The sequence below is a fragment of the Cajanus cajan genome, chromosome 7 (genome assembly GCF_000230855.2).
Source record: "Cajanus cajan strain Asha chromosome 7, NIPB_CcT2T_4, whole genome shotgun sequence".
Classification (NCBI taxonomy): Eukaryota; Viridiplantae; Streptophyta; class Magnoliopsida; order Fabales; family Fabaceae; genus Cajanus; species Cajanus cajan.
The window spans coordinates 48,097,449-48,125,229 of record NC_138523.1 but is presented as its reverse complement, the minus strand read 5'-3'; the positions used below and the strand labels follow the sequence as shown (position 1 = coordinate 48,125,229).

Sequence of the window (27,781 nt, the reverse complement as noted above, 5' to 3'; positions counted from 1 at the left end):
AAGAACAAAAATCTCTAGTCATTGGTTTTCAATTTTTCATATACGTTCAGATACTTTTGGCAACAATGTTACTTTGCTCAATAAGGCCCCAAAACATATGCTCTGTTAAAGAATTGAAATATTTCACAAAGAATTAATGTACAACAACCCCCAAAAACCATCATTTTGAAAATAGCTGGACCCTATTGACATAACAAGAAGATGCAGGATCCTGAAAGCAATTGCATAATGCATCCTCATCCTTAGGAAATGATGTTGGCAGAGGATGGTCAGGAATGACACCAACCTACACACAAATGCAGGAAATTAGTGGGAGAAACCTGTTTGGGAGGTAGAGAATAAAAAATAAACCTTGTTAATATCTGTATGTGCCGGTGTCTCATAGCGAGCAACTGTAACAACTAATCCAGAGCCATCTGAGAGCTGAAAAACTGATTGGATCTTCCTGCATGTGTGTATCTCTCATATTAGGAAAATGACACGAATTTTAGTTTTTTGGTTATGAACTGAACCAAAAGTAAGTAACTACCCTTTTCCAAATGTTGGCTCTCCAAACAATATGGCCCGTTTATTATCTTTCAATGCACCAGCTAATATTTCGCTTGCACTTGCAGTTCCCTTGTTTACCTGATACATGCTCAACATGTTTAATTACTCACTTTTTACTATATAAATGAGTGAATGACAAATTGGAAGAAGGACAGAACTATTAACACAGCATAATAGGTACATAAACAATTATTTAATAGGTGTACTAAATTTACCCCCACCCCACCCCCCAACTTTCCCATCTTCACAATTACATTATGGACCTATCTGAATCTGGTAGATCACCACCACTAAATAGTTCAATGACTAAAAATCCACACATTACCACGTAGTCTACAAATCATCCTAACAATGACTCATTATCCACATATTTGAACCGCAACTTGCGTTCTTAAATTATAAAATTCCCAATTAGCTCAATCTCATTCATTTCTAAACAGCAATAAGATCCTTAAACAAGTACATTAAGTTCTGCCAACAAGCACTCTCAATTTATAAAATGCACATACAATTACATCACAAGTTCCTAAATAATTATGAAACAAGTAGGAACCTTTAAACTTATTGCGAAATGAAGACGCATATTGTTAATAATATAGAGTTCTAGATGTTGTGCAAATCACTTTAAAACAAATAAAAAAAAATATTAAAATGTTTTGAAAAATTGCCTATGAACCACAAATGACATGAGAGAATATTTTAACTAGGATATCAAAATGGGATTACAGGATAAGAGTCAATTGAACTCTCAAACACCCCATGCTCCACAACTAATTAGTAATTACTATCTACGCATCTCTCTTCAATGCTACACGACTCTCTTGAAAGCTCCCTCTCATGCCCTACACAACTAGCCCTCAATACTTGCATGGCCTGAAAAATCTTGTTAAAGAAACTTGCCCACGAAAACCACCATATTTACCTACTAGCATTTGGGCCAACTCTTTACGTGATACTGATGCAAAAGAAAGCAAAATATACCAGTACAGCCAAAGGTTCTGAAGTTGCTAGAGCGCTACTTCCATCTGTATCAAGTATATCTCGGACGCCGCGACTATCACAAATATACACAATCACCCCTTTGTCCAACCTGGTCGAAAATAACTATTAGAACTTAAAGCTGGAAATAAGTTAATCAGGTAAAAGAAAATCTTTAGATAATACAGAAATAGTCTTTTCCATGGTTGATTATTGAAAGAATTTCACAACCCAGTTTAGTAATACAATATAATTTCAAATGTTATAAGGTGTTTCTGATAATATGGCTATAGAACATTTCTGATTTATAATAGATAAGAATATTGAAGATATTTTAAGCTACAAGGAAAAGCAACAGAAAAAGTAGAAAACCAAAGGCCAATCAGTTTTCATTGACCACCTCTTCAAGCATGAGTGCTAGCAAGTAACACAAATTAAATTACACTAAGGTAGACAGAGTAGAATCCATGAATGCTGTTCTTGATCTGTGTAAAAAATTTGCTCTTAGATCTTACAATCCTACTACTCAACCCACTGCTAAGCTTGACAGTGGAAACCAAAAAGTAACATTGGATTGAGACCTCTCAAGGGGAAAGGTAGAGGGAATAAAAAGCAATAACCAAACACAGACTCACAGTTGAAAGTCTCTTCATATGAGTGAGATCCACTTGTCCCTTTTGACCAGAGGCAAAGCTTTTGAGCCACCCTCAATGACTAATTTGAAATGCTCCTAGAGAGAGAGAGAGAGAGGAGTTTTGGTTTATTGATCAAATTGGTGAGCAAGAAAAGAGTGTGATACTGATACTGATTGGATGGGTCATTTGAGAGTGAGAGAAACAGCACCACCCAACCCAAGTAAAAATCATTGACAGTGACTGTTGATGCCCCTCAAAAATTAAGCAGTAGGACCCCCTTCTCAGTGTGTCTCTCTATCTTCTTCAAAACTCTTTCTCTCTCTACTATTGTTAAACCAACCCAACCCAGAAGGGCACCAACAGCAAGCAATGATTTTTAATACAGGACTCACTATGAAGAAACTTCTCCAATCGGTGTCTGGTTTTGGGCTTTTCGAAAAGGGGAGAAAGAGACGATTTGAGAGGTTTGCGTGAAGCGTTCACCACTTCCGATATCTTTCTTGTTTGCGTGTTTCTCGGGATGAATAACATATGAATCTAGGATTTTGATCGCAAATCAATTTCCAGTTCGTGTGTAGTATTTGATTAATCTATCTTTTTCAAACACTTGGCTACGTTATATGTCACTAATCAACGGCTCCATTCTTTGGTGTTTGTTTGTGGAATGTGATTTGTAAGCCAAACAGGGGAAGACATGAACCATACATGTGCAAGCAAGAAGAAAGGAACAACAGGACAGATTAGCCAAATGCCACTGTATCACAAAGCAGAATTTAAGAATATTGAAGTGGCCTTATTATAGATATGGAATAACTTTAATCATGTACCACAAAGCAGAATTTCAAATGCCACTGGCAAAATGTTATACACAATACAAGATGTAACATTGTCAATAGATGATAATCATACCAAATTTTGGCAATCTCAATTCCTTCTGGGAAAAGACCACCACTGCAACAAATTAAGTATCAGAAACCTAGTGGTTGAAAGTACATAATCGGAAATGTTCATTGCTGAATCACCTATTATCTCTAAGGTCCAAAACAAATGCATTAACATTATCACTCCTTAATGTATTGATTGCTTCTTTGATAGCACCTGCAAGGATAGCGCATCCACCACAAAGAAAGGGAAAAAGAAATGCAGAAACTTTTATCATCAACATAGAGAGCAAAGAACCAATTAACGTAATCACAAAAAGTATCAATATTTTCAAGAAAGTCATTAATCTAAATAAAAAAGTTAAGTATACATTTTTATATTTAGCAGTGCCTTTTAATAAGTTAAATGATTTATGTTATATCGAGTACATATGAAAACTGGAATATTAACCTAGTTTGAGTCAATGAAATGAATGTTATGTTTAAGGAAATAACATAGTCGAGAGATGAACCTCTTGATCAGGAAGAGTGTAAATTTTATAGAGAAAAAATAAATAATAAGCACAAATACGACATGGAGTACAAATATCATAAAACACAGACACAAAAATGGGGATACCCCAAATTTTAAAAAGTGTAGGACAATGCTGAAGTATATTACAAAGTGTCAAATTAATCTAAAATTAGCATAAAATTAAAATCTTAAATCAAAAAGAGAACTCATGTTTTTAAATGAAATGGTAAAATGTAACTAATTATTGTAGTATTTTAATTTATATTGGCAGTAAAGTTTAAAACTAAAGGTATTTTTTTTTTACAAAAATGCATCTATAAGAATTTGAAGTATCAATGTAGTGTTCCACGTGGATACATATTAAACACAACTATGACACATGACTACTATTTAAATGTGACATGCTTTTGGAATTGATACCGATTACCATCAAGAATTGACGAAAAAATTTAATTAAATTATTGATTAAACTCAAACATCATCATCCATCACATCTCAATCTATAATAGTTCAAAAAGCTTTTTGGTCTAAATCAATTTAAGATTCGTTAAGATTTTTAGAATTTGGGTTTGGCCTAACACCACCCCACAAAACTAGCTTGTAAGGACTTCACAAACTTTATAAGATTTTATTTATGTTATATTTCTCGTCAATGTGTGACTAAACACCATCCCATCACACTTCAAAATGAAGGTGCTCTAAAGAGGCCACAATTAAGAAAAATCATGCTTAACCCACCAATTACTACTTACTGGATGCCTTTTGGTTGAAAGTTGTTAGTTTGATATAACCAATTGTTGGGGAATCATTTCCTGAAGAAGGTAGCTTGCACAGTCTTGACTTCACTGGATTCAGTAAAACTTTCTCTCGCCTGATATGCAGAAACGCATGTTTTTAGTTTTTAATCAGGAATAATATAATAATTCTGGAAGAAAGAACAAACATTATTTAAGCCTACCAGGTACGATAACTACAACAAAAACAGCCAAATTTAGGCGGTTAACAATGGTAACTGTTAGAATAGTGGATTAAGCCTCTCAACCCTACAAAACCGGCTTGTAAGGTGAGGGTTGCTTTCCACTTATATACTATTCAATTGTCTAATCTCTAGTCGATGTGGGACTTGGGTTTTTTCCAATACACCCCCCTCACGTCCAGCACTATTGGGCTTGGTACGTAGATAAATGGTGGGTGACCCTTTTTAATAATCTAGGATAGGCGGGACTTGGGTTTTTCCCAATACACCCCCTCATGCCTATAAGACATGCATCAATGATGGGTGACCCATTTTTAAAGTGGATCTAAATGGCTCTGATACCATGTTAGAATAGTGGATTTAAGCCTAACTCAACCTTACAAAACCGGCTTGTAAGGTAAGGGTTGCTTTCCACTTATATACTATTCAATTGTCTAATCTCTAGTCGATGTGGGACTTGGGTTTTTTCCAATAGTAACAAAAAGACTTAACTATATAAATGTGGCTAAACATAGCATTATCAAACTACCAAGTTTTTTGAATCATTCCAAGAAACAAAATATACTCCCAAAGGCCTAAGCTTCAAATTTATTTCCATTTGGAAAGTAAACTAACTTACGTCAATGCTAGGTGTTTTATGTCCAAACCACTACGAATTGTCAAGGCTACAGAGCTTCCTTCAGGTCCCCTGCAATTAATTTTAAAAGGTCTGGTCAGGCAATCAAATATATAAGTTCAAGGCAACTAGTGAAAGTTCATTCTTTTAAATGGATAAGCCTCAAGCAACTAAAATCTTACCATTGACACTCATATTACAGTAACAATACCAAGACAGAGATATTAAATAAGAGACAAGCTTGTAAGACTTTAAGCAGATAGCAGATAAAGAAACAGAATCCAATACTACAATATTTATATCAATGCGGTACTACACTTCTTACTAGTTGGGAAAATTTCAAGAAGTAAATGCAATCCTATTCCTTGGTCTTTTGCACAATATTAACAATGTGTTCTTTAATATTTTTATTTTCTCCATTTGTGGAAGAAATGTTTATTTGAAAGCACAAGTTGAATGTAGGAGAAAACACCCACTGTAGGCGTTCAGCTGCATCATATAGCCCCATGTTTTCCGTGCTTGTATCATCAATCGCCAGGATAACATCTCCAGACAAAACACCAGCTCTATATGCAGGACCTCCGGGAGAAGCTGATATGACAACAAGTTCACCAGGTTGCATGTCAGTTTTAGTAGGGTAGCCTATTGATAACCCCACTCCAGTTAGGGCGCCTTGAGTTCCAGACTGCCTTCAACAAAAAAAATAGTTATTGGGATTAAAGTATAGGGAAACATATATTCTGCTAGATTGGACAAAAGGCATTATCTGATATGCAGCCAGGACAATGTGTAAAATAAATAAGTCAAGGGAAAACTTAGAATGAGAAAAAATTGTACCCTCAAACTTCTGAACTTTTCAGGCTCCAAAAATCTAGTGAACGGATCATCCAATGTGGCAAGCATTTTTCTTATTGCCATATCTGTGCGCAAATATGGCAACAACAGTTTAAGATAAACCGGCAAAGTTTTGACTACATGGATAATACAATCCAACTAAATTTAAGTTTAAGTTTATGTCAAAATCATGTATGACTTATCATAAAACAGTGTAGAACCTTCATTTATAGAAGATAGCAATCAACATTGGGATGGTTAAAAAAAAATAAAAAATAAACTCCCTCAATTATCTTTATCCATTGGGACAAGGTAGCCTGGTCAGTAAGTCATTTTAGTCATTATTCACTACAGTTTGATACTTCAAATTTAAAAGTATGAAGTTTAAATTTCTTACAATAAAAGCAATATTCATTCCATCAGAGTTATTCTCAGATTTTTTTGACATGCATATTGCATAACATAGATGAAATATAAGTGGTTTATCATAGTTCAAATGTACATGGCTTATCCTCTTATAGTTCTCAATATTCAATAGTATTAGTGATATTGCTTCTCATCATTGTGTCCAGAGAACCATTTATTGGAATCCATAGTCAAGCATTCTACCATCTTTCTGTTGGTTTGTGGAGACATGTGTACACGTTAGTGTTACAAACCTATTTTGAAGGCACCAATGAATACAGTTTACAGAATTTAGTAATGTGGGAATTACAACATTTGGGAGAAAACAGATAGACACATCATAGGTACACATTACCAGAGGAGAGAAAAACAGGAATCTGAACAAAGTTCTGGATGAATGTACTCAATAACCATGTTAAATGCAAGTTTTCTATGATAATTTGAATAGCCAGGGGCATAGCCAACACATCCCTCATTATGTTTTACTTAACAAACTGGGAAGCACTATCTATCTATAATTTTCACCATTTATAAAATATGATTGTCTTGAAATTCATCATAACAGAAATATAAATCTCTGAACATTTCATAGCAGAATAGAAAAGATTAAAGCTTGCTTATGTGCTGCAATCATATAAGGATTAATTACTCTATTACAGGTCCAGTTTAAATAAACTTATCCATAAGCACTTGTAAGAGGAAAAAAAAAATAGGGATGTAAACTGAATTAAATTTGTCCTATAAGTTTGTGGAGAAGTTAATGAGAGTGTTTCTAAAAAAAGTAATACACACAAGTTAATTTCAACTTATTAGAGAACTTTGATTTATTAAATTTTCTTATTTTCTTCTCTTATAAATGTTTAGTGGTAAGTTTATCCAAACTGACCCTAATCAAATTGGATCTACTTATCTTCACAACCCAAAATCTAGAAAAAGATTGTGATAATCATGAAGCTATCTGAACCAAAACTAATTCAGAGCAGTTTGCTTTAAGAGTTGGAGGTTAAATCATCAAATATCAAGTGCTAGCATTCGGAATAACATCATGTGGTATTTCTGGATAAATATAGTTTCTTTCAGCTTTTAACATATTTTCCATCAAATTTTCATTCTCAGCTAAAAATTTGTCCAAGTTCAATTCAACCTTTTTACTTTTTATCAATTAGGCATAAAGCTATTCAATGAAGAAACAATAATTTGATTCCACTCCTCAAAAGCTAAAAGACTAGCACGACCGATATGTTGACAACATAGACAATTTACCCTCTTAGCATGTTGTCTTTGTGCAGCAAGTTGAAAAAGAAACAATAATAAAAGGTTGAGAATTAAAGCTATACATGTCTCTTCTCGATTGTTCATTGGTTCATTGCGGAGTGCATCTTCCCTATACCTAAACCAACTCTGTCCATTAAAACTTTTATCAATGTATGCCCGATCAATTGTTCTCCATGCCTCCAGAAAGAGGAGATTCTCCTCAGACAGGGCCCCTAGAAGGAAAAAAAATTAAAAGACAAGATTAAGAGAAAATTTGTTTGAATAAGCTTATCTCAATGCGAGAGAGAAATAAGAAAAATTGAAATAAACATAAGTTGAAATTAGCTTATGTATGAGTTAATAAGATTATGTTAATACGAGAGAGTTTTTACAAATTAACTATGCACAAACTAATTTTAGCTTATGGAAGAACACATTTAATTTTTCTTTTTTAAAAGTGTTTATGAAAAACAAGCCGTGCATTATAAAAATTCTAACAAATTCACTATTCAGCTACATTTTGAAGTTTAACTATAGCTGTATAGATTTTACATATCAAAATCACTCACAAGATGGTTCACTAGAGGCCAAAGAAACAGACATGACCAACATCACTCCAGTAACCAGCCGCACAAACAGCACAGAAGCATGTTGTCTTATGTTTTCTGAACAATCCTTAAGTCTTAGAAGACTGTTACATTTCCTCCTTTTGGCAATGAAACCCCAACTTGATGGAAAATAGCCACACTGAGGATAGCATATGCTGCTTATCCGTGACACCACCCCATTTGAAAATTCTTTTCCATAACCCCTATTTCTAGAACCAACACCTTTCTTCCTTCCATGTGCCAATGGAAACCGAGATTCTATTACCCTTAACGAAAAACACTTCCATTGTGACACCTGCAAATTGTACAGAACACAATTGACTGAATACTCATCACTCAAATCAAAATATTCATGCCCTTCTCATTGATCATCTGTCACTAAATTGGCCTATTACAAAGATAAACAAATAAAGGGCAGCGTTCAAAAATCCATTTTTTTTTCTTGGGAACCAAACAGAAGGTGAGGATGAAACGGGAAAATGGATTAGAAGAAGTGGTGAAAGTGATGGGAATATAAAGGAACAACCTTTGGAGTGGAAATGGTATGAAAAGGGGCATTGAGAGTGCAACGAAGAGAAAAAGAAGAATTCACAGAGCTTGCAGCGACCTCCATGGAAGCCAGAAAGAAGGGTGACCCACCTCCGCCTCAACCCTTCACTTTTTTTCCTTTACATTATCGTTCATTTTCAAATAAAATTTAAATAACATTAAGAAAAAATTCTTATTTCTTCTCACTGTTTTCCGTTTTGTGTCGAAGAATCGTAGATATAAATATAATAAAAAAAATTGTAATAAATTTTCTTATTTAGTCACATCCAGCTATTTAATTATCATTTTCACAAATTATTTTTAGTTTAAAATATGGTTGTATAATTGTTTTGAATATTTTAAAAAATATTACTCGCAATAATTTTTTTTATTTTTTTATCGATTTAGAGCAAATTTTATTCTATAAAAGTAACATGAAGTTTATACTGAAAAAAAAAACAACTCTTTAAAGAATATTGATCATTCATGTCCGAAGCAACATTTTGAATTGCTTACCTTTATTCATTAAAGTATATAATAAAATATAGTAATTTTAAAAATAAGTATCACACAATTATTATGTTTATTTCATCCTTGTATTTCACAATAACTGTACAATTTTGTTAACTTCAATCTTTTTAAGACCGATTAAAATAAATAAATTAAAATGACCAAGTAAAATTAATCCTTTAACTTTTTTTAGTAGGGATTTTTTAATTTTGATTTTTTTTAACTTGATCTATCTCTTTTTTCTAGGTTGATTGTGATTTTTTTTTTCAATTGTGATAACTTTTATTGATTGTGACTATTTTTTACCATGAATAATAAACAATAACTTATAATACAGTCAAACAACAACAATAGGATAAAAAATTAAAGTATAAAAAAAAATACAAAACCAAGTAGAAAAGAAAAAGAGAAGAGATTAAAGTATTAACTTTGTTAAAACAGTTATTAAGCTTTATATTATTAATATACTACTTTAAGTCTTTTTTATAAGAAAATTTTAAGAAGTTTGTGTTGATTTCTTTTATAAGATTCCATCTAAATTGTTTAGTGTGTTAATTTACTTCTCTTACGAAAATATCTTTAAATAGACATGTATTAATTAATTAAATAAAAAAATAAGAAAAAACTTAATAGTTTTAAGTAATCATCAACTAATATATAAATTGTTTACATTAGTAACTAAATTAACTTAAAACTTGAATTTTTGTAAAGCAATTGAAAGAGTCCTATACATCATATTAGCGTTATATATCTATCATATAAAGGAACGTAGAAAATAATATTATATTATCAATAGACATATATTCATATGTATTTTAATTCCTAATTATAATGTATACAAAACAACAAATAATAAAGTTAAAAATACTTGAATATTCAAAAAAAAAAAAATTGATCCATTGAGTGTTGGTCTATGAGACAAACTATCCAGATTCCACAATGTGCAATTTTTGTAAAAATAATATTAATATTAATTTCAATATTAATATAATGATCATGGAATTGGAACTAACAATACTAATATGTCTTAATATTTTAATATTTAATTCATTTAAATTTTGTAAAAAATAATAATATTAATTATAATTATCTAAATAATCTAACAATCTTAAATTTTAGGGCTAGCTATCCTACTCTTTGAAGTGCCTTCAACGTAACGAGGAGATTAGTCACTACTATCGGCAGTGAATACTTCAAGAACGAAAAAAAAAAATCTAACAATAAAGAATAGTAATATCATTGTTATTTTAACATCATTTATTAATTTTATTTTAGTAAATTCTTGAATTGAAATTTCATAAACAAAAATAATAACTATTAGGAGGTTTTTTTTTTAATTTTTATTTTTAACTTCTTTCTTTTTGTAGAAAGAAGTTTATATATATTCAAATTGTCAGGAAATAATTAAATTTTAGTGTGATTTTTATACCAAATTTTCAAGACCAAAAAATAACGAGGTTGCCCAAATATAGATTCTATAAGAAGTGATTTAGGAAATATGAGCATGATTTATATAATAGGCAAAACATCACATATTTACATGATGAATCTTGCTATATAGATACGATCATGGAAACTTTAATGGTTGAATAACAAGTTGGAAAATAAATAAATAAAAATCAGGGTATGAGTATGACTCTTGTAAAACATAGTTTATCGATGAAATATTATACTACGTGTTCTTTTAACTACATTAAAATCCATTTTAATTTTAGCTTTTAAGTTATGATTGATCGGTGGAAAAAAATGACTTGGAGAAAAATTAAACATAATAGTACTATCTATACCATTAATAAATGACATTGTTCCATTTACTGTTCAATTTTTTTTTAATAATTTTATCTTCATAACTACTTTTTACAAATTACAATTTTTTATAATTTTTTTTTTATAAAAAAATTACTATATAACTGTATGTACTTTTAATAATCATTTATCATTATATAATTTTTTATCATTTATTTAAAAAAAAAATAATTCACGAAAGCACTGTTATTTTATAATTTGAATCAGTAAAATGTAAAATATAGTGAAAATTCATAGAACATATTTCATCATATCATATTATTTTCCCTCGGTGTTAAGGAGGAACGAAATAGAATAAATTTTTGTTTAATTCCATTAGAATTAGAAATGACTAATTTTGTTTAATTTCTTGGGAGTTGTTATGGTACTCATGAAAATTGAAGGATTTTGATACATTAAATTATGTGAACAAATAAATTTTAAAAAATAAATTTAAAATAACATAAATTTTAGATTAAAAATTTATATAAGATAATTTAATAAAAAGACTAATTAAAAAAAATAATCAAAAAATCAATTTTTATAACAAATTTTATTTATATGTGACAAAATTAAAAAATTAAAAACAAAAAATTATAATAATATTATAAAAATATTAAAATAGAAAAAATAAATAATACAACTAAAAAACTAATTTATACTATAAATTCAAAAAAATTATCACCAAAGAAAAACTAAAACATATTTAAAAAATATTAATATTAAACTTTTTAATTATAATAGATGCTACATTAAAATATAAATTAAAAAATATAAAAATAATAAAAAAATATAGAAAATTTTATAAGAAAAATTATTAAAAATATTAAATTAAAAAAAAATAAAACAAGTAATTACAATAAAAAAATTAAAAATTAAATAACTATTCTAGTATCCCACAATTATAGTAGATACAATAGAATTTCTCTAATTTCTTTACCTCACCATCTTGCTAGTGCACCTTTCTTTTATGGTGTGGCAAATGAAAGCCCAATAAACTTTTGCTAAGAAGTACCTCTATTAATTAAAAAGTTAATATGTTAACTTTTTTCATTAAAAACAATATTAAAATGCGTAATCATATTTTTCAATAGAAAAAAATATACTTTAACTTTTTGAACACCAAATAACATTTTCTTTATATTTCTTAAGAGTGTGATTGAAAAAATCGTAAAAATTAGATTAATAATCGATTATAATTAGAATGATATTTTTTTTTGGATAAATTGACTAAAAAATTAATTATAAAATGCCTAATTTTGCTTGAATATAACAAAAAGTCAAATTTTATAAAATAAATCAATTTCAAAAGAAAAAAACCATTGAAAATAATCATAAATATAAAAATTTCATATTCTTGCAAGCAACTTTTTTTTTAATAAAATATTTACATATTTGATCTATTGTTTCAAACATAAAGATTTTCTTTAATAAAACATCTAAAATTATGAGAAATCATCTCATTTATATGCACTTAAATGTAGTGACAGAACGTAGATAAAAAAAATTGGGGTGCTAAATTAATTTTTTTAATAATTAATAATATAATAATATACAAATAATATATAGATATATATATAAAGAGTTTTGAGAGAATCGTGACTCATCTATCATAATCAATGACGGATCTTGATTAAAAACCTATCTTGATAATTTACTCCCCTTTTTTTCTCTATTTCTTTTCACTGTCTTTCTAAATCAAATAAATATAGTATACGCTACATCTGAAGTTGATAACACATTATCCAAGTTCCAACTTCGTACATTTTAATGTTTCGATTGTCGGGAACAACCAATAAGGTAGCACGTGAAGAATAGATTTCGAATCACCTTGGTACAAAATGATTTTTTTTTTGCACAGTATCCACACGTGTTTGTTAGGTACAAAAACATTGCCCAGGACAAGATAAATTCGTGGTGGATATAATTTATTCTAAAAATATCTCTTCAAACCTTACACCTCAAATTCTGTAAATGCACTATTAAAACATCGTACAAAATACAGAAATCAGTTAATTAAGGGCACTTTACTCTTTAATTATGGATTATTTTGTGTTAGAGATAATGTACAAAAAAAAAATACAGAAATAAAATAAAATTTGAACATTAATTTAAGAGCTAAGGAGTAAAAAGCTTAAGATACTTGTGGTATAGTGTAGTGTAGTGTTGGGGTATAAGAAGAGGTGAGAACGAAAAATGCGGTGCGCGAGGCATAACAAGATCGGGGATGCCATTGCTCATATCCAGTTCCGCAAAGGCATTTTTCCTCTCCGCGTTCCCACACTCGAAGCGAATGTCGAATTCCGGCGTCAAAACGCGCCTCAGAGGTGTCGTTTTCGACATGGACGGCACTCTCACCGTTCCGGTCATCGATTTTCCGGCGATGTACAGGGCGGTGCTCGGCGACGAGGAGTACCGCAGAATCAAAGCGGAAAACCCTTCCGGCGTCGACATTTTGGGGGAAATCGAAGCGTGGCCTCCTCATGAACAACGCAAGGCCTACGACACCATCGCCGAGTACGAGCGTCAGGGTCTCGACCGCCTCCAAATCATGCCTGGTTCGCACTCGTTACTTTTTTTTTTTTTTTTTTTTTTTTGGTTCTTACTCGTTGTGCAACTGCAGGTGCTACCGAGCTATGTGCCGTTCTCGATTCCAAGAAAATAAGGTCCAGTTAAGCACACTTTCTTCCTCGCGTGTTCTTCTCTGCGTTTTGCGTAATTGAGATTCAATAAAGTGTTATGTTAGACATTTAAACTATTAGCGAAGCATGATAGTCGCACACGTGGACCTACAGGTTGATTAATTTGGATAAAGTACCGTAAGTGCTTTACTCCAATTAGAATTGGAGTTTTGACGAGTGATATGCGGAATAAAAGATTTCTTTCTTTCGTTAATTGTTAGTGTATCATAGATGTAAACCTGATAGGAGAACAATGTGCTTTTATTTATCTAATCCTTGTTTATATGTCTTTGACTCTGTGCAACGACTAGTCAAACTAGTTGTTCATTTGTTTTTTTTTTTTACCACAGATACATATATGTTATGTCTCGAGCTAAAAAGATTTTACGGTGTGGAGTTTATTTTGTGATGATGGTATTTGTTAACTAGCTATGGTGGCGTTTGTTTGAAGTTGGTGTTGTCGTTGTTGTACCAGCAATGTTGACGTTATGATCTTGATAGTTGTGAAATGTGAATTAATTACTCATACTTTTTTTTAGGAGGGGTTTGATCACTCGGAACATGAAGTCAGCTGTTGATTTATTCCATGAACGGTTTGGGGTGAGTTTGTCAACAGATGCAACTGTGTGTGTATATATATATATATATATATATTCTTTTTTATCTTTCTGGGAGAATTGGATTGAATTGATATGGGAAATTGTGTATGAAATTTAGGTTATCCACTTTTCTCCTATTTGAACTTTGTCTTTGACTTTGCTATGGTATTATGCTAATATCACTAGAAGAGCGCCACCGGGATTTTACACTGCAGCTTTCTTTTGTCTATAGGTATGAGATACATCAGTATGTGAAAATGAAAAAAAGTTATACAGTTGTTTGATGCTCGGATAAAATGCTACTTTGTAATGCTACGTTTCCGTTGTTGTCAAAAGGGTTGTTGTAATCTTATAAATATGGTTTGCAGAAAATAGCCTTCTTTCTTAAACATGCTTTCTTGGGGTGCATTTGTCATAAGTCACAATTATTGGTTGTAACTTGAAGTTTGGGAGTTTAATAAAAAGATTAAACCACTGTGGGTTAACTCTGCCATTCTGTTTAATCCTCTTTCCAAGTTCGAACAAAAATAAACGAACAAAGAAAATGCACAGTTTTCTAATTCTAAGAGGCATAATATGTAGAACTGCACAATCCTTTTTCTATTCTTTGTCTTATTTTTTATATTCAATGGCTTATAGTTATAGCATAGTGAAGGAATTCTTTCTAACTCTTAAAGTGTTAAACTTGTTCATTATATATTATACCTCATTGCTGCAGATTACATTTTCTCCGGCATTAAGCAGGGAATTTCGTCCTTATAAACCCGACCCAGCTCCTCTACTGCATATTTGTTCTCTTTGGGAAGTTCAACCGAATGAAGTAATAATGATTGGGGATAGCCTTAAAGATGATGTAAGTGATTTTTTTCCTTGATAATGTGAGTATTCATGATAAATGACTACTGGCACACTTTTCATTGTAGCTGTGCAATTTCAAGTGCATGGATTCTTATTATCGTCATTATTTGGAAATAATGCTTATAGATCTTCTAGGTTTCTCTTTCCACATTTGGTTACAAATAAGTAATAGCAACAATTGCAAAATCAAAGGCAGAATGGTAAATATTGTCATAAAAAAATCATGAAAGCATAGAAAATTAAGAAGAAATTTCAAATCTTTCAGAGTTGGTTCTGCAACGCTGACTAGTGAACTTTCTAGTAAAAAAAATCATCATCATCTACAAAGCAGAGTGTGATTGCTTACAATAAATAAATTCTGCGACATAGGCTGTTATTTATTCTGGATTTCATTTTGCTATGCGTAGTGATATTTGGATTTTCACATTACTTTTTATGTCAGATTTATGCCACTTTAAATACCTGCATTTGATCCGTCATAGAATAAGGAGTGTGCAGCATTAATAAGTTGCCTGCAAGGGGAGTAAGCCCTGTATAACAGAAAATGACAAGTGATGTGCTTTTAACATTCCTTTAACTATAGTGAGAGACCAAAAGAGTTTCGTATGATGTACACCACAATAGGGTCATATGATGTTAATTTACCCGTTTTCATGATCCCCCAAAATTAAGATAAAAAGAGGAACCTTGTATTCCCTGTCAAATTTAATAGTGACAATCTGTGTATCAGTATGAGAAGCAACTAAGCAAGTTAATGTTGGTTTTGTGATAAGTGTGCCAAATTTAACTGTGAGCAGATATTTTTAAAGTGGCTTGTTGTTTCCGACAAAGCTGCAAACCAATTCCTTTCCATTTTATGCTCCGCTTCCCTAGTATATTTATCGTACCTGAATATATTTTAAATTGGATGGTAATTGATTTATGCTGCATTGCTTGTTTGACCTTTTTACAGGTGGCTTGTGGAAGGCAAGCAGGAGCCTTTACATGTTTGCTTGATCAAAAAGGAATATATGATTCTCCCGAGTATGCTGATGTTGAATTCAAACCACATTTCAAAGTGACTTCCCTCGCCGAAGTTAACTCAGTTCTCGAGGTAAATTTTAATTTGTTGCCATGACGTCAAGGATTGTTCGCATGAACCATTTATTTTGTGGTTTATGCCAAGAGATCTGGAGGTGACATATATTTTAGGGTAGTTTTATTTCTTACCTCTTGCAAGGAAACAAAATATCATTGAAAATTTTAGGTTTGAGGATTTAATAGGTGGCATTTTAATAATAATGTTGTAACTTGTAGTTATTTTCATTGTCTTGTATGAGCGTGAATTCCGTCCATAAATATTGTTCTTGAAATTAATGTCAGTAACAAGATACACTGGATTTTGCCGTACATGTTGTTGCCTCTCTTTCTTGGACTTGCGAGTTCTGTTAGATGTTACTTCAGTTTCTTGGACTTGTGGGTTTTGGCACGATTTTATGTCTGGTCAGGTTTTGTGCATATTAAGACTTCTCAGACACAGTCCAGTTACAAGTATATATTTGTGAGGGAAACTCAAGTCTTACATCACATTTAAATTTGTGCACTTAAGTTTTGTGTTATTAGTTTTTATGTGTAAATATAGATACAAAAAACTCATTTATTTTGTTAAGTTGACCTTTTACGGAGGAAACATTTTTTTCTTATATATATTTTTTAATCAAAAAAGTCCCAACAAATTAAGAAAATTGTCTTATGATTATTAGCTTTGTGTCAAGTCGATGATGATGGTCCTAAGTCCCAACAAATCGTTCATTTATTATATTTTGCACTGCATGTTACTTTTTTGGTGGCAACCCAAGTGCTCTTCACTAAGAAATCGAATTATACTATCCATCAAACATGGCGGGTAACATTTATGACAACGATTTGTTGCAAACATTGCACCCAAGTATAGGGGTGTTTATGGGTTGTTTTTGTGAAAAATTTAAATCAAATTGATTCATTTTGTAAAGGTGAATTGGTTAAGTAATCCATTTTTTATAAAGTAAATTAATTTGATTTTTTTAAAATAAGAATTGGATTTTTTAAAATTAAATTTATTTGGCACAGTTATTTATCTTATATTTATATATAAATAGTTTTGTAAAAATATCAAATCAAATCGATTAATTTTGTAAAAATAAATTAGGTATCTGAATTAATTTTGTAAAATAGATTGGTTAAGATTTTTTTTTTCTTTTCAAAATGGATCAAATTTTTTAATATGAATTGATTTGAAGTTTTTGTACAATTTATCCGCATTATTTGCAAGTATGGAGATTCCTAATGTGGAATATCCTAATTTATTGAGCTAAGAGATAGAACAAAAGGATAGATAGCTTATATTGGTTAATGTCTACCTTATGAAGTTGATAAATGTTAAAAAGTATTTTTCTACCGGTTTTATTTCATATTTGGGTCTTCTATGCCATGAGATTTTGATGAAGTTTTACATTGACTATCAATTACTAACCCAACCCTCCTTTATTTTTGTGCTATTGAAACCGTTTGTATGTAATGCAACATAGACAAAGTAATTTGGAATGTATCTTCTACTATTAGAGTAAAAATTAGTAAACTATCGACTAAAATTCATTAAAAATTATAAAATTATGAAAGATAGTCAATTAGATAAGATGTGAAACTTATAAAATTATGATTTTCAATAAATTTCATCAAACAATAGTGTTGGTAACGATTCTTAAAACAAAAGAGACCAAAGTTGACGAAGCAGTAGTGCTCCAGCGGATATACAATTGTATATCCTATGACTATAATTTATTCCTCCTAAACCACCATTCCATCCTGTACTTGTTTGAAAAGAATTATCTTTCACCCCGATAATTATGGCAAACTATCCAAGAAAGAATTCAAGCTAGCAAGTAGCAATCCTTGAAAGCAAAAGAATTTGAAATTGATGATTCATCATTTGTATTCGATGGCGGCATGAATTGTCGAATCAACTCTTCTAGTGCTAATGCTATTACATTTGAAATGGAGATCTTCACTGTAAGGTTGTAAATCGGAATGTGAGCTCCATGCAGATCCCTATTATCCCATTCTTGTGGGTACTGGGAAGCTAGCTTTATATGCTTTTGATACCCATGAAGTAATGAGGCTTGATTTGGATGAAATGGTTTAAATAATATTTTGGTCCCTGTAGATTTCCCCCCTTTTCTTTTTAGGGTATGGGTTCCTATAGTTTCCTATAATTAGAGATTTTCCCCCTCTCCATTTCTTCTTCATGATGCTAGGCTACATGTGAACCTCCAAGCATCTCATCTACACAGTGATTAGTTGCTCATTGTCACAGGGAGACGGGGATTGCACTCACCATGTTCAAACCTCAAAGACACTAATGCCTCCATTAAGTTAACCATATTTACTAAAAACAACCAATAAGCTGGGACTTTTCTACCATTTTTCACATTCAAATAATGAACAGCATATCTACTTTTGAGCCTCGAACGATGGCGAAACAAATGGCTTCAAAGTTAGCTGAGTTACATGGCAGGCCAGTTTTCACTTCAAGATTTTGAACACATCAGTACCAGGAGATTTAGGTCAGGATATCAATATCTCCACAACCGTCTGTCATTATTGATACAAGGTCATCAAGCATTTCGTAGATTAAACTAGACGAAGGATGTGCTTTGTCAGCAACAGAAAAAGAATGAGTCTTGCCACTAATAGTTATCCAACTGCAACCTGGAACTTTTCTTAAACCTCTTTCTTTCATCATTGTTCTCACCTCAGTCACGACATCCCATCTTCTATCGGAAGCATATGTATTTGAAAGTGAGATATAATTTGAAGGGTTTTCAGGTTCCAGTTCTAAGAGATGCCTATAAGCCAGGTCTCTAGTCCTTGAATTCCCATGCATTACTGAGGCAGTTAAAAGTGATCCCCAAACACTTGGACCAGGATCTAAAGGCATTTCTTTGATGAATTCCAAGGCTTGATCAAGCTGGCCTGATCGACTTAACATATCAACAACACAAGCACAAATTTCAACAGTTGGTTTTATTTCATATTCAGTCATCAGTGACTTATATATACTAATGCCTTCATCTACCAATCCCGACTTGCTACAAGCAGAAAGAACACCCACCACTGTTATCATGTCTGGTTTGAACCCATGCTGAAGCATTTGGTAATACGTAATTACAGCCTCCTCTCCTTTCCCATGTAATCCATATGCAGAGATCATTGAACTCCAAGTGACAGCATCTTTGAAGTAAGAACCAGTTTCAAAGGCTCGTCTTGCATAATCCAAACTCCCACATTTTGAATACATGTCAATTAAAGCATTGCATAGGGAAACATCACCATTTAACTCCATTTTAATAGAAAACCCATGTACTTGTTTCCCTCCTATTAATCCAGCAAGCAAGCCACAAGCTGGAAGCACACTAACAAGTGATACCTTATTGGGACGTATACCATCCTTCATTTGCATCTCACGGAGGAGAACCAATGCATCCTCAGGTGCTCCATTCTGTACATAACCGTTGATCATGGCCGTCCAAACATATACATTTCTGTTTTCCATTTGGTCAAACACCCTCCTCCCAATAACAACTTTCTTACTCCTGCAATACATATCAATCAAAGAAGACCCCATATGCACATCTGAACCCATCTTCAAATCCAACCCATTCTTCACAACATAACAGTGAAGCTCCCTCCCATAACCCCACTTCCCCGTATCGCCACAACACAAAGGCAACAAACTCGCAACTGTAAAAGCATCAGCCTTAAACCCCTCACACTGCATTCTCACAAAAAAGTTCCATAAATCATCACGGGAAACAGAAACACAATTCCCCAAGGCGGCACATCCAGAAATTACAACATTGAACGAACCCACATTCCTCTGAGGCATTTCGTCGAACACCTTCACTGCATCATCAAACTCCCCACACCGGCAATACATTGCCATCAGAGAATTGGCAACAACAACATCCGACACAAACCCAATCCTTATACCCTTCCCATGAATCAATTTCCCGGAAGCCAAGTCCTTGAGTTCCCCAGAAAGTTTGAAAATCGTTGCCATAGTGTAATCATCAGGCAACACACCATCGCGACCCATTTCACGGGACAAAGCAAGGGCTTGGCGAAAGTCGTGATTTTTAACGTACCCATTAATGAGTGAGTTCCAGAGGTAGACGTTTTTGGACTCGACGGAGTCAAAGACGAACCTTGACAGGGTTAAGTGGCCACACGTGGCGTAAGCAGAGACGAGCCTGGTGGCGAGGAAAGGGTTGTGCGCGAAGCCATTGACGAGGATTTGAGCGTGAGATTGTTGGGCGAGTTTTTGAGATCGAAAGTCGATGGAGAGTTGAAGGAGATGAAGGAGGGAGAGAGTGGCAGAAGTGTAATAAGGAGAGGTTGTGAGGGTAAATGGAAATGTCCTTCTCAGAATCATAAGAGCCAGAAGAAGTTGCCTTGAGTTTGAACTTGGTTTAAGGGATTACGGGTTGTGGAAATTGGAACTGGAAAAAGATAGTATACATCTTCTCAGTTTCTTGTTTCCTTCAGTTTCTTTCCTAAACAAATTTCTTGTATCTTTTAACAGAATCTTTTTGTATACTATGATTTTCATCTTCAATTATATTTTTCTTCTTTATAGTTACTTCTTCGTATTTTTCCCTAGTCAATTATAAGTAGATTTAATTAATTTGTAAATTATTTAATATTGTTCATTTCATTTCAATTAAAATAATTTATTTTTCTATTATCTTTTTAATAAATTTGATATTAAATTTTTTAAAAATAATCATTAGAAATATAATTTCTATCTAAATAAAAAATATTTTAAAGATAACAATAAATATGATAAAATTAGTCAAAATTTATTTATATTAAAGTCTATGTATCATTTATGATATTTTTTCTCTCTTATATTTGAGTCTTACATAGTATTCGATAATTTATACTATTCATAAAATTGTATGAAGTTAATTAGAATCTCTAAATAATATTTTTTTTACACTATCATTCAATTTCAAATCATAATAAATAATAAATTTATTAAAATAATTTTTAATTAATTAAAAATGTTAAAATCTTTACCCTTACAATAAATGTTAATTTAACTCAGATTATATTGTTTAGATTTGAAAAATATATAAAAAATTATAAATTATAAATTTAATGGCTTAATTTATCAACAAAATATTTTATAAGTAAAAGTTTTTTTATCAACATTATTAACCTAAACTATAAAAAAATTAATAAATAAAATATTTATATATGAATTAAAAGGTATTATATCAACTATCAGGATTAACCTAATATTAAAAATAAAAAAAATATATGGTATATGATATAAAGATTATCCTTTTCAATCTTTAAAATTACGATTAACATAAGAACTAATCAAAATATAATTATACAAAAAAAATTGAAAAATTATAAAAATAATAACATTTAGAATGAAATAGTTAATTGTACATTTTTATCAAAATTTGTGTATTGAGTTATTTTGGTGTTTATTGTTGAGAGGACTATGAAAATTAAGGAATTCTTGAAAGTTTAGATGGTTTTGAGTTCTTTGACTAAAGGTCCAATAGGTTTTAAGAGAGGAAGAGATATAAAGTTTCTTCTAAGAATTAAGCCTCAAACTCATTTTCTTCGAAATCTTAGAGAGAGAGAGTAGAGTGAGTCGCTCTGAAAACAGGATGTGACTTTTCTTTCTTCTAATTTTCATAGCAAATCTTTGAATCCTTCCCCTAGTGATCTTGAGTGTTATGTTGGTGATTTGAAGCCCGTGGAGTTGAGAATTGGAGTTGGTGCAGAGCTTCAATAGTAACTTAGAGTTCCCTTTTCTTCCCTCATCCTCTTCTGCTTGATTTGGGGATCTTCATAGGTAAGGGAAGTTAGAACTCATGTTTATGTTGCTCTAGGATGAATATATTGGTTGGAATTCATTTGAAATTCATGGTTGTTTAAATGATTGAGATGGAGTTGCATGTGGTGGAGTTGTTAGGTTTTTGAGCATGTTGAATGATTTTAGTGAAAGTGGATGATCTTTGGTTGCATGTTGATATTTTGGTGAGTTTTGAGATGAATATGATGTATAGATACATTCTATTGTATTGCATGCTTGTGATTCTCTATTTTTTAGGTGATGGTGAGTCAATTCATGAGTTTGTGTAGAATTCACCGTCGCATTGGACGTGCCTTCTAGGCGTTGAACGTGGCTTCAACTAGGGGGCCTTTATCTAGATCCCATCGGATGTAGGATTGGTGGAGTTGAGCATGAGTAGAGAGAATCATCTCAAGTTAAAATCACGCCAAGTGAGGTTTGAATGATATTAGCAGTGAGGTAAGAGAATTGTATCAGCTTGGATTGGCGCTGAGTGCCAAAGGAGCAATGTTGTTTTTGAAAGTTGAATATCTCATTGTGAGGATATTGGTATGACACTTTAAAAGGGTAATTGTTGAAACAAAAAAATCTTCCTTGAGTAAGTGTTAAACTCTTGGAGTGGATTAGTGAATCTCCTCTAAATCCTTAGTCAATATTGAAGTAAGATATGAAGTCAAGAGCTACAACCCTTAACTGATTAATAGAGAGTTGTCTGGTATCATGAGGATAGTTGGGTTGTAATCTATAGGGGACTTGGTTAATGCATGTTAATGTTGTGGTAAGCCCACACCCAAACTATGTTATACTTAATGGTAGTACTAGACTTTCTTAATTTAAGTAACGACATCCAAAAAATCATGTGTAAGGATTGATATTCCAATTTAGTTATCAATCTAGCAAACATGTAAGGCATGAAAATGATCAGTTGGTTATGTAAGGTTAAGCCACTTAAACTACTCATATTGGTGTAGGAGATATTTGAAGGTGAATATATGACAATGCATTAGTTAAGGTGTATACATGTAATATGGTGTTGTTTAGTATTGTTCATTTGCTTGGTTGAAAATGTTGTTGAATGACATTGATGTGATAAAATATAAAAGTTCATATGTATTTGGGTTACTTACTTTGTAAAGTTGTTGAATGCCATGACGAGTTGATTATTATGTTGATGTTGGTAGTATAGTTGTCATACTATTATACTTGTTAATTTTTTTGCAATCTAGCTTACCCTTATATATATTTCTGGTGATTGAACTGTGATAATCATGATTTTCATAAGAATAAAACAGGTTAGCTAGAGGTAGGATGTGACGTTGTGTAACCATGCTAGTAGTTGATTGTTGCAGTGTAATTTGATTAATTTGATATAACTAATTATATAATTGTTGCTTGACTAGCAACATAAATTCATAATTTTTTGATTATTGTATAGTCATGTAAATTATTTATTCAATTATGTACCTCTACGTATATATATGGTCTCTTACATGTCTAGGAACTATTCTGTGATAACACCAAGTAGTTTCTAATTGATTTTCCGTGACTAATTGTCAATTCCATTACCATCATAAATCATTATAGTAAAAATAAAAAATAATTAAAGTATAATATTAAAGTTAAATTAATACACAGTACATGCCTACACCTAACCCCACCACTAATACATCTTATTAATCTAATCGTTAAATATTAATTTTAATATTAACTTAATGACCATACGCGTCCAATTTTAAATAAATAAAATATTTGTAGTTATATAATTTTATCCGCAATATTATTTATATTTTTAAAGCATAGTATATATTAATTTTATTATAAATTTATAAAAATTTCAACATATAAGTTGATGAATAATATTTATTTTTCTAACGTGAAAAAAAAAGTTCACTAGATATCTTCTCTCAATCCATGAAAAATCATTAGATAGTTTAAATAAATAACAAGTTACATGTATATAATTTTTTAATTTAAAAAATCAATTAATTACATTTACTAAGGTTCATGTAAACCACCTAATGATTTTTTCCTTCACCTCTCTCTATATATATGCATTCAGTTACTTTGACAGCGTGTATATATATATAGAAAGTTGCGAGGTATATATTTTAGGTTCGTGTGAGTGGATCTGATGCATCAATGTTCTTTTTAACTAGAAAAAACTGATATTATTATGCTATTCTAATGTTTTTAATGGGTACAGGTTTTGAGAATAATAAGTTGTATAATATTTATTCCTTGTTAAATTTATGATAATTATTTGAAACTTCGTTAAGTAATTTTATTTTATAAATTATCGTTACACACTTAAAAAAGGAATAGAAAAAAGTTATCTGGTTGAATGTAGTTTACCTATATCGCTTAGGTAGATATAAAAACAAAATTGCTTTATATTTTTAAACTAATTAATTTTTATTACCTCTTAAAATTTGTACAAAAAATGTTCTAAAATATTATTCTCAAACGTAAATTAGTCACTTTAGTGTTAATTCTTTCACAGTCATTTTTTAATATCAAATTTTTTTTTTATTATATATTCTTCAACATCAATATAATCATTCTGAATCGTACAAATATATATTAAAAAAGTGCCACGATTCCGTGTAGGATCTCTCCCTCTGTAATTCTAGATTCTGAGATACTTGCAGAATGTCAAAACAGGTGATACTTTTACATACATGTTTATTGTTTAGGGTATAATCAACACGTTAAAAGATCATTTGTGTAATAAATAAAGATACTGCGTAAGATATGTGAGATTTAAAGAATCCAATTCTATCTTAGTTTAAGTCTAATCCCAAATTTATTCATTCTAAAGAAATGAACAAATAAGATGGAATTCGTATTATGTGTTGCTTAAATAGACGAAAACAATAAGATGAGAAAAGATGTCATGATGAAACTCCATGTCGAGTTGTACCAATACCAAGAGTGTCTCTCGTTATGCTTAAAATGAGATTTCTTAAGCCAACAAGTGTAAATTCAGCACCCAAATAAATAATAATGTTCTTGGTGCATAAATGTAAATGAAAAAGTCTTATGTCAAGTAACATAAATAAGAAAGATTTATAAATATGATGTCTTAAAATTAAAAATTAAAATGTGATGTTAAATTTACTTATATATTTAATTCCATGATTCATTAGTTAAATTTTCTTTGGTGTTTAACTTCACTAGTATTCCCATCAATTAATATCAAAGCCTAATTTTGCTTTTATGATCTCAATATTTCAAATTGTGATAGTGATATTTTTAGTGCCAACAAAGAAATAAAATTGGGATTTCTTTATGCATGCTTTAGCTTATATACATAGTTTTTCCATCCAAATGATGCAAAGAGTATATTAATTGGTTTCTTTAAGTGTTTTGTGGAATATCAATTCAATTTTTAAGCCTCTACTTCCACCTTGGTTTCAGACAATTGTTACAGGAAAAACAAATAATTGAGAACCATTAAGATTATGTAAAAGGAAGTCTAGTTTATTATTTTCCTATTTGTTCCACTTTTCTTCTTATATTTAAAAAATCCTTAAAGCAAAAGAGGAAAGCACATTTCAGAGTTTATAAGCAAAATTGAGACACTTTATTAACGGGTTATACAACAACCCGCCTTCAGAATATGACTCACTACCCTGAACTCCACACTTTATGAAACAATTAATCCTAACTCTATAAGCTCCAGGATTTTGTAGCCTTATCAAGCCGTGACTCACATTTCTAGTACTATTCTATTCTTCCTACCAGAATTCAAGGCTAAACAAAAGCTTTAACAGAAAGGAGCAGCTAAATTGTATAAACTGGCTTTGCTGGTGGCACTAGCAGCATTGAAATTGAAAAGAACATCGTCCAAATTCCACAGCCCATCATCCCAAAATATTTCTTCATCTGAGGACTCTGGTGCAGAGACATTATTGTAATTGACAACATTGAACATAGAGTTCAAGTAGCCCTGCTGTTCTGAAGTAGTGTTTGGATACATGTTAACCATTTCTTGTGTCTCTTGAGATATAGATGGCACTCTATGGTCATTTTCCTCAAGCAAATTTATGATCCCTTTCATGTCAAAGTTGAATTGCACTTGTTGCTGTTGCTGAACCTGCTGCTGCTTCAACTGCAGTTGTTGCTGTTGAAATTGCTGCTTCCTTGAGGAACGAATTTTGGCCTTCTCACCAGCATCAGAGGGGCTTTTAGCCTTTTTCTTGAAATGAGTCCTCCAATAATTCTTAATCTCATTATCAGTTCTTCCTGGCAAGCTTCTTGCAATTGTTGACCACCTGAAGTGTTTTTAGTTTATTATCAAAGCTTTTATTATAAAACTCTGTGTCATTCCCGTCACTCTCTAAGTAGAGAAAACATAAGAGTCCAAAGAAATTGTGAATTCAAACTTACCTGTTTCCCCACCTAGCATGCAGCTCTTGAATTATGCTCTCTTCTTGTGGTGTTATCTGACCCTTCTTGAGGTCTGGTCTCAGGTAATTCACCCATCTCAACCTGCAGCTCTTCCCATTTCTCTTCAGCCCTGTCAAGAGAAAAACATGATCAATCATTGGGTCAAAAGAAAAGATATAAAAGAGTGTGAAGAATGAGACACAAGACTCAAGAGTTAAGAATTATCAAAAACATGGTCTAAAAAGGCTGAAAGAATAACTTGTGGGAAGTGAATTAGTGATATTGGACTTATGGTATATACAAAGTTTGTGAAGAATTAATTAAGGAGTAAAACATAGTGTGCATATAAAGTTTGGTAAATATAAACCTGCAAGGGTAGCAACAGAGTTCCATCTGCCTTCACCATGCAACCTGACATATTGAATGAGCAATCTGTCCTCCTCAGCAGTCCAAGGACCCTTCCTCCAACTCTCTTCTTCTATGACACCCCACCCCATGTTCCCTGCCATCACTCCCCAATACATATAAAAAGGTTTCTTCTAAGTTGGCTTTGTGTTCCAAATTTTGATGGTACTGTCTTGTGTTTAATGTTTGTCACATATTTATACCTGCAGGCTGCAGCTATGCCTCGCCTTGATTGATTCTACCAGTCAACCAATCGTTGTTTTCTTATAATCCCTGTCCGTGTCACTGTTCCAGACGCGGATTATGTTGTCTAATGAAAAACGACAAGTCACTTACTAATTTTTTTAAACAACTTCAAAGGCAAATATATGTTCAAAAGAATAATTATATAATGATATACCAAGTGTTTTTTTTTTTCTTTTGTCACCGATATCTCTCAATTCACTGAGTTATGAACTAATCTCGTAATGCTAGCCTAATAAGTTTTCAGCCACAATAAAATTTCAACATAAAATTCTCCGTTAAATAGTTAATGAAACATTGCAAGAATCAATTAGTACCAATGAAATGAAACATGATGCTAAAATCAATAGATATTTTAACATAATGACAAAATATAATAATGTTAGTCGTATTTATACGAGTTTGAGATGAGTTAAATTTCATAATAAAAGGTTTAAAACTTTTCGTGAACAATATAAGCTAATAGTGTAACAATAAAATAATTTTATTTATACTAAAATTTACAAAGTTTAGTAACTTTTACCACTAAAATAAAAATAAAAATAAAAAACTCATTAAATAAGATACCAAATGTTTAGCTGAAAGTAAAAACCCACGTTGACAGGCCAAAAGGATCATTAAGATATGAATAGAAAACTATT

General features: G+C 31.5%; 4 protein-coding genes across 5 annotated transcripts; 1 reads left to right on the top strand and 3 right to left on the bottom strand.

The window, feature by feature from the left end:
* Positions 1 to 21: 21 nt before the first annotated feature.
* Positions 22 to 8,942, bottom strand: LOC109805317 (Peptidase S41 family protein). Its single transcript, XM_020367355.3, has 13 exons — positions 8,777 to 8,942; positions 8,212 to 8,545; positions 7,726 to 7,875; positions 5,987 to 6,069; positions 5,626 to 5,834; positions 5,153 to 5,221; positions 4,310 to 4,428; positions 3,185 to 3,260; positions 3,072 to 3,113; positions 1,531 to 1,639; positions 530 to 627; positions 352 to 445; positions 22 to 286 (listed from the first exon to the last, which is right to left on the bottom strand). The coding sequence occupies exons 1-13, from the start codon at positions 8,861 to 8,863 to the stop codon at positions 161 to 163; spliced, it is 1,596 nt and encodes a 531-aa protein (XP_020222944.1). The 5' UTR covers positions 8,864 to 8,942; the 3' UTR covers positions 22 to 160.
* Positions 8,943 to 13,216: 4,274 nt separating this feature from the next.
* Positions 13,217 to 16,600, top strand: LOC109804632 (Haloacid dehalogenase-like hydrolase (HAD) superfamily protein). 2 transcript variants are annotated; one of them, XM_020366465.3, is made up of 5 exons: positions 13,217 to 13,604; positions 13,697 to 13,739; positions 14,294 to 14,354; positions 15,072 to 15,206; positions 16,164 to 16,600. In XM_020366465.3, the coding sequence occupies exons 1-5, from the start codon at positions 13,301 to 13,303 to the stop codon at positions 16,326 to 16,328; spliced, it is 708 nt and encodes a 235-aa protein (XP_020222054.1). In that variant the 5' UTR covers positions 13,217 to 13,300; the 3' UTR covers positions 16,329 to 16,600. The 2 variants fall into 2 exon arrangements, with proteins under 2 accessions (XP_020222054.1, XP_020222053.1); XM_020366464.3 differs by having other exon boundaries at positions 13,219 to 13,631.
* A 1,268-nt stretch (positions 16,601 to 17,868) lies between these two features.
* Positions 17,869 to 20,831, bottom strand: LOC109805073 (pentatricopeptide repeat-containing protein At3g12770). Its single transcript, XM_020367022.3, has one exon. The coding sequence runs from the start codon at positions 20,658 to 20,660 to the stop codon at positions 18,789 to 18,791; it is 1,872 nt and encodes a 623-aa protein (XP_020222611.1). The 5' UTR covers positions 20,661 to 20,831; the 3' UTR covers positions 17,869 to 18,788.
* Positions 20,832 to 25,663: 4,832 nt separating this feature from the next.
* Positions 25,664 to 27,099, bottom strand: LOC109805249 (transcription factor MYB24). Its single transcript, XM_020367269.3, has 3 exons — positions 26,860 to 27,099; positions 26,493 to 26,622; positions 25,664 to 26,377 (listed from the first exon to the last, which is right to left on the bottom strand). The coding sequence occupies exons 1-3, from the start codon at positions 27,014 to 27,016 to the stop codon at positions 25,870 to 25,872; spliced, it is 795 nt and encodes a 264-aa protein (XP_020222858.1). The 5' UTR covers positions 27,017 to 27,099; the 3' UTR covers positions 25,664 to 25,869.
* Between the last annotated feature and the right edge of the window lie 682 nt (positions 27,100 to 27,781).

Coding starts and splice junctions, on each gene's coding strand:
- LOC109804632 (XM_020366464.3), top strand. CDS start 13,301: ATGCCATTGCTCATATCCAGTTCCGCAAAGGCATTTTTCCTCTCCGCG. Junction 13,632..13,696: donor CCGCCTCCAAATCATGCCTG/GTTCGCACTCGT, acceptor GTGCAACTGCAG/GTGCTACCGAGCTATGTGCC. Junction 13,740..14,293: donor CTCGATTCCAAGAAAATAAG/GTCCAGTTAAGC, acceptor ACTTTTTTTTAG/GAGGGGTTTGATCACTCGGA.
- LOC109805073 (XM_020367022.3), bottom strand. CDS start 20,660: ATGATTCTGAGAAGGACATTTCCATTTACCCTCACAACCTCTCCTTAT.
- LOC109805317 (XM_020367355.3), bottom strand. CDS start 8,863: ATGGAGGTCGCTGCAAGCTCTGTGAATTCTTCTTTTTCTCTTCGTTGC. Junction 5,835..5,986: donor AAAAGTTCAGAAGTTTGAGG/GTACAATTTTTT, acceptor TGTTGAAGGCAG/TCTGGAACTCAAGGCGCCCT. Junction 3,114..3,184: donor TTGGACCTTAGAGATAATAG/GTGATTCAGCAA, acceptor AATTTGTTGCAG/TGGTGGTCTTTTCCCAGAAG.
- LOC109805249 (XM_020367269.3), bottom strand. CDS start 27,016: ATGTATTGGGGAGTGATGGCAGGGAACATGGGGTGGGGTGTCATAGAA. Junction 26,623..26,859: donor CTCTGTTGCTACCCTTGCAG/GTTTATATTTAC, acceptor TTCTCTTGACAG/GGCTGAAGAGAAATGGGAAG. Junction 26,378..26,492: donor CATGCTAGGTGGGGAAACAG/GTAAGTTTGAAT, acceptor AAAACACTTCAG/GTGGTCAACAATTGCAAGAA.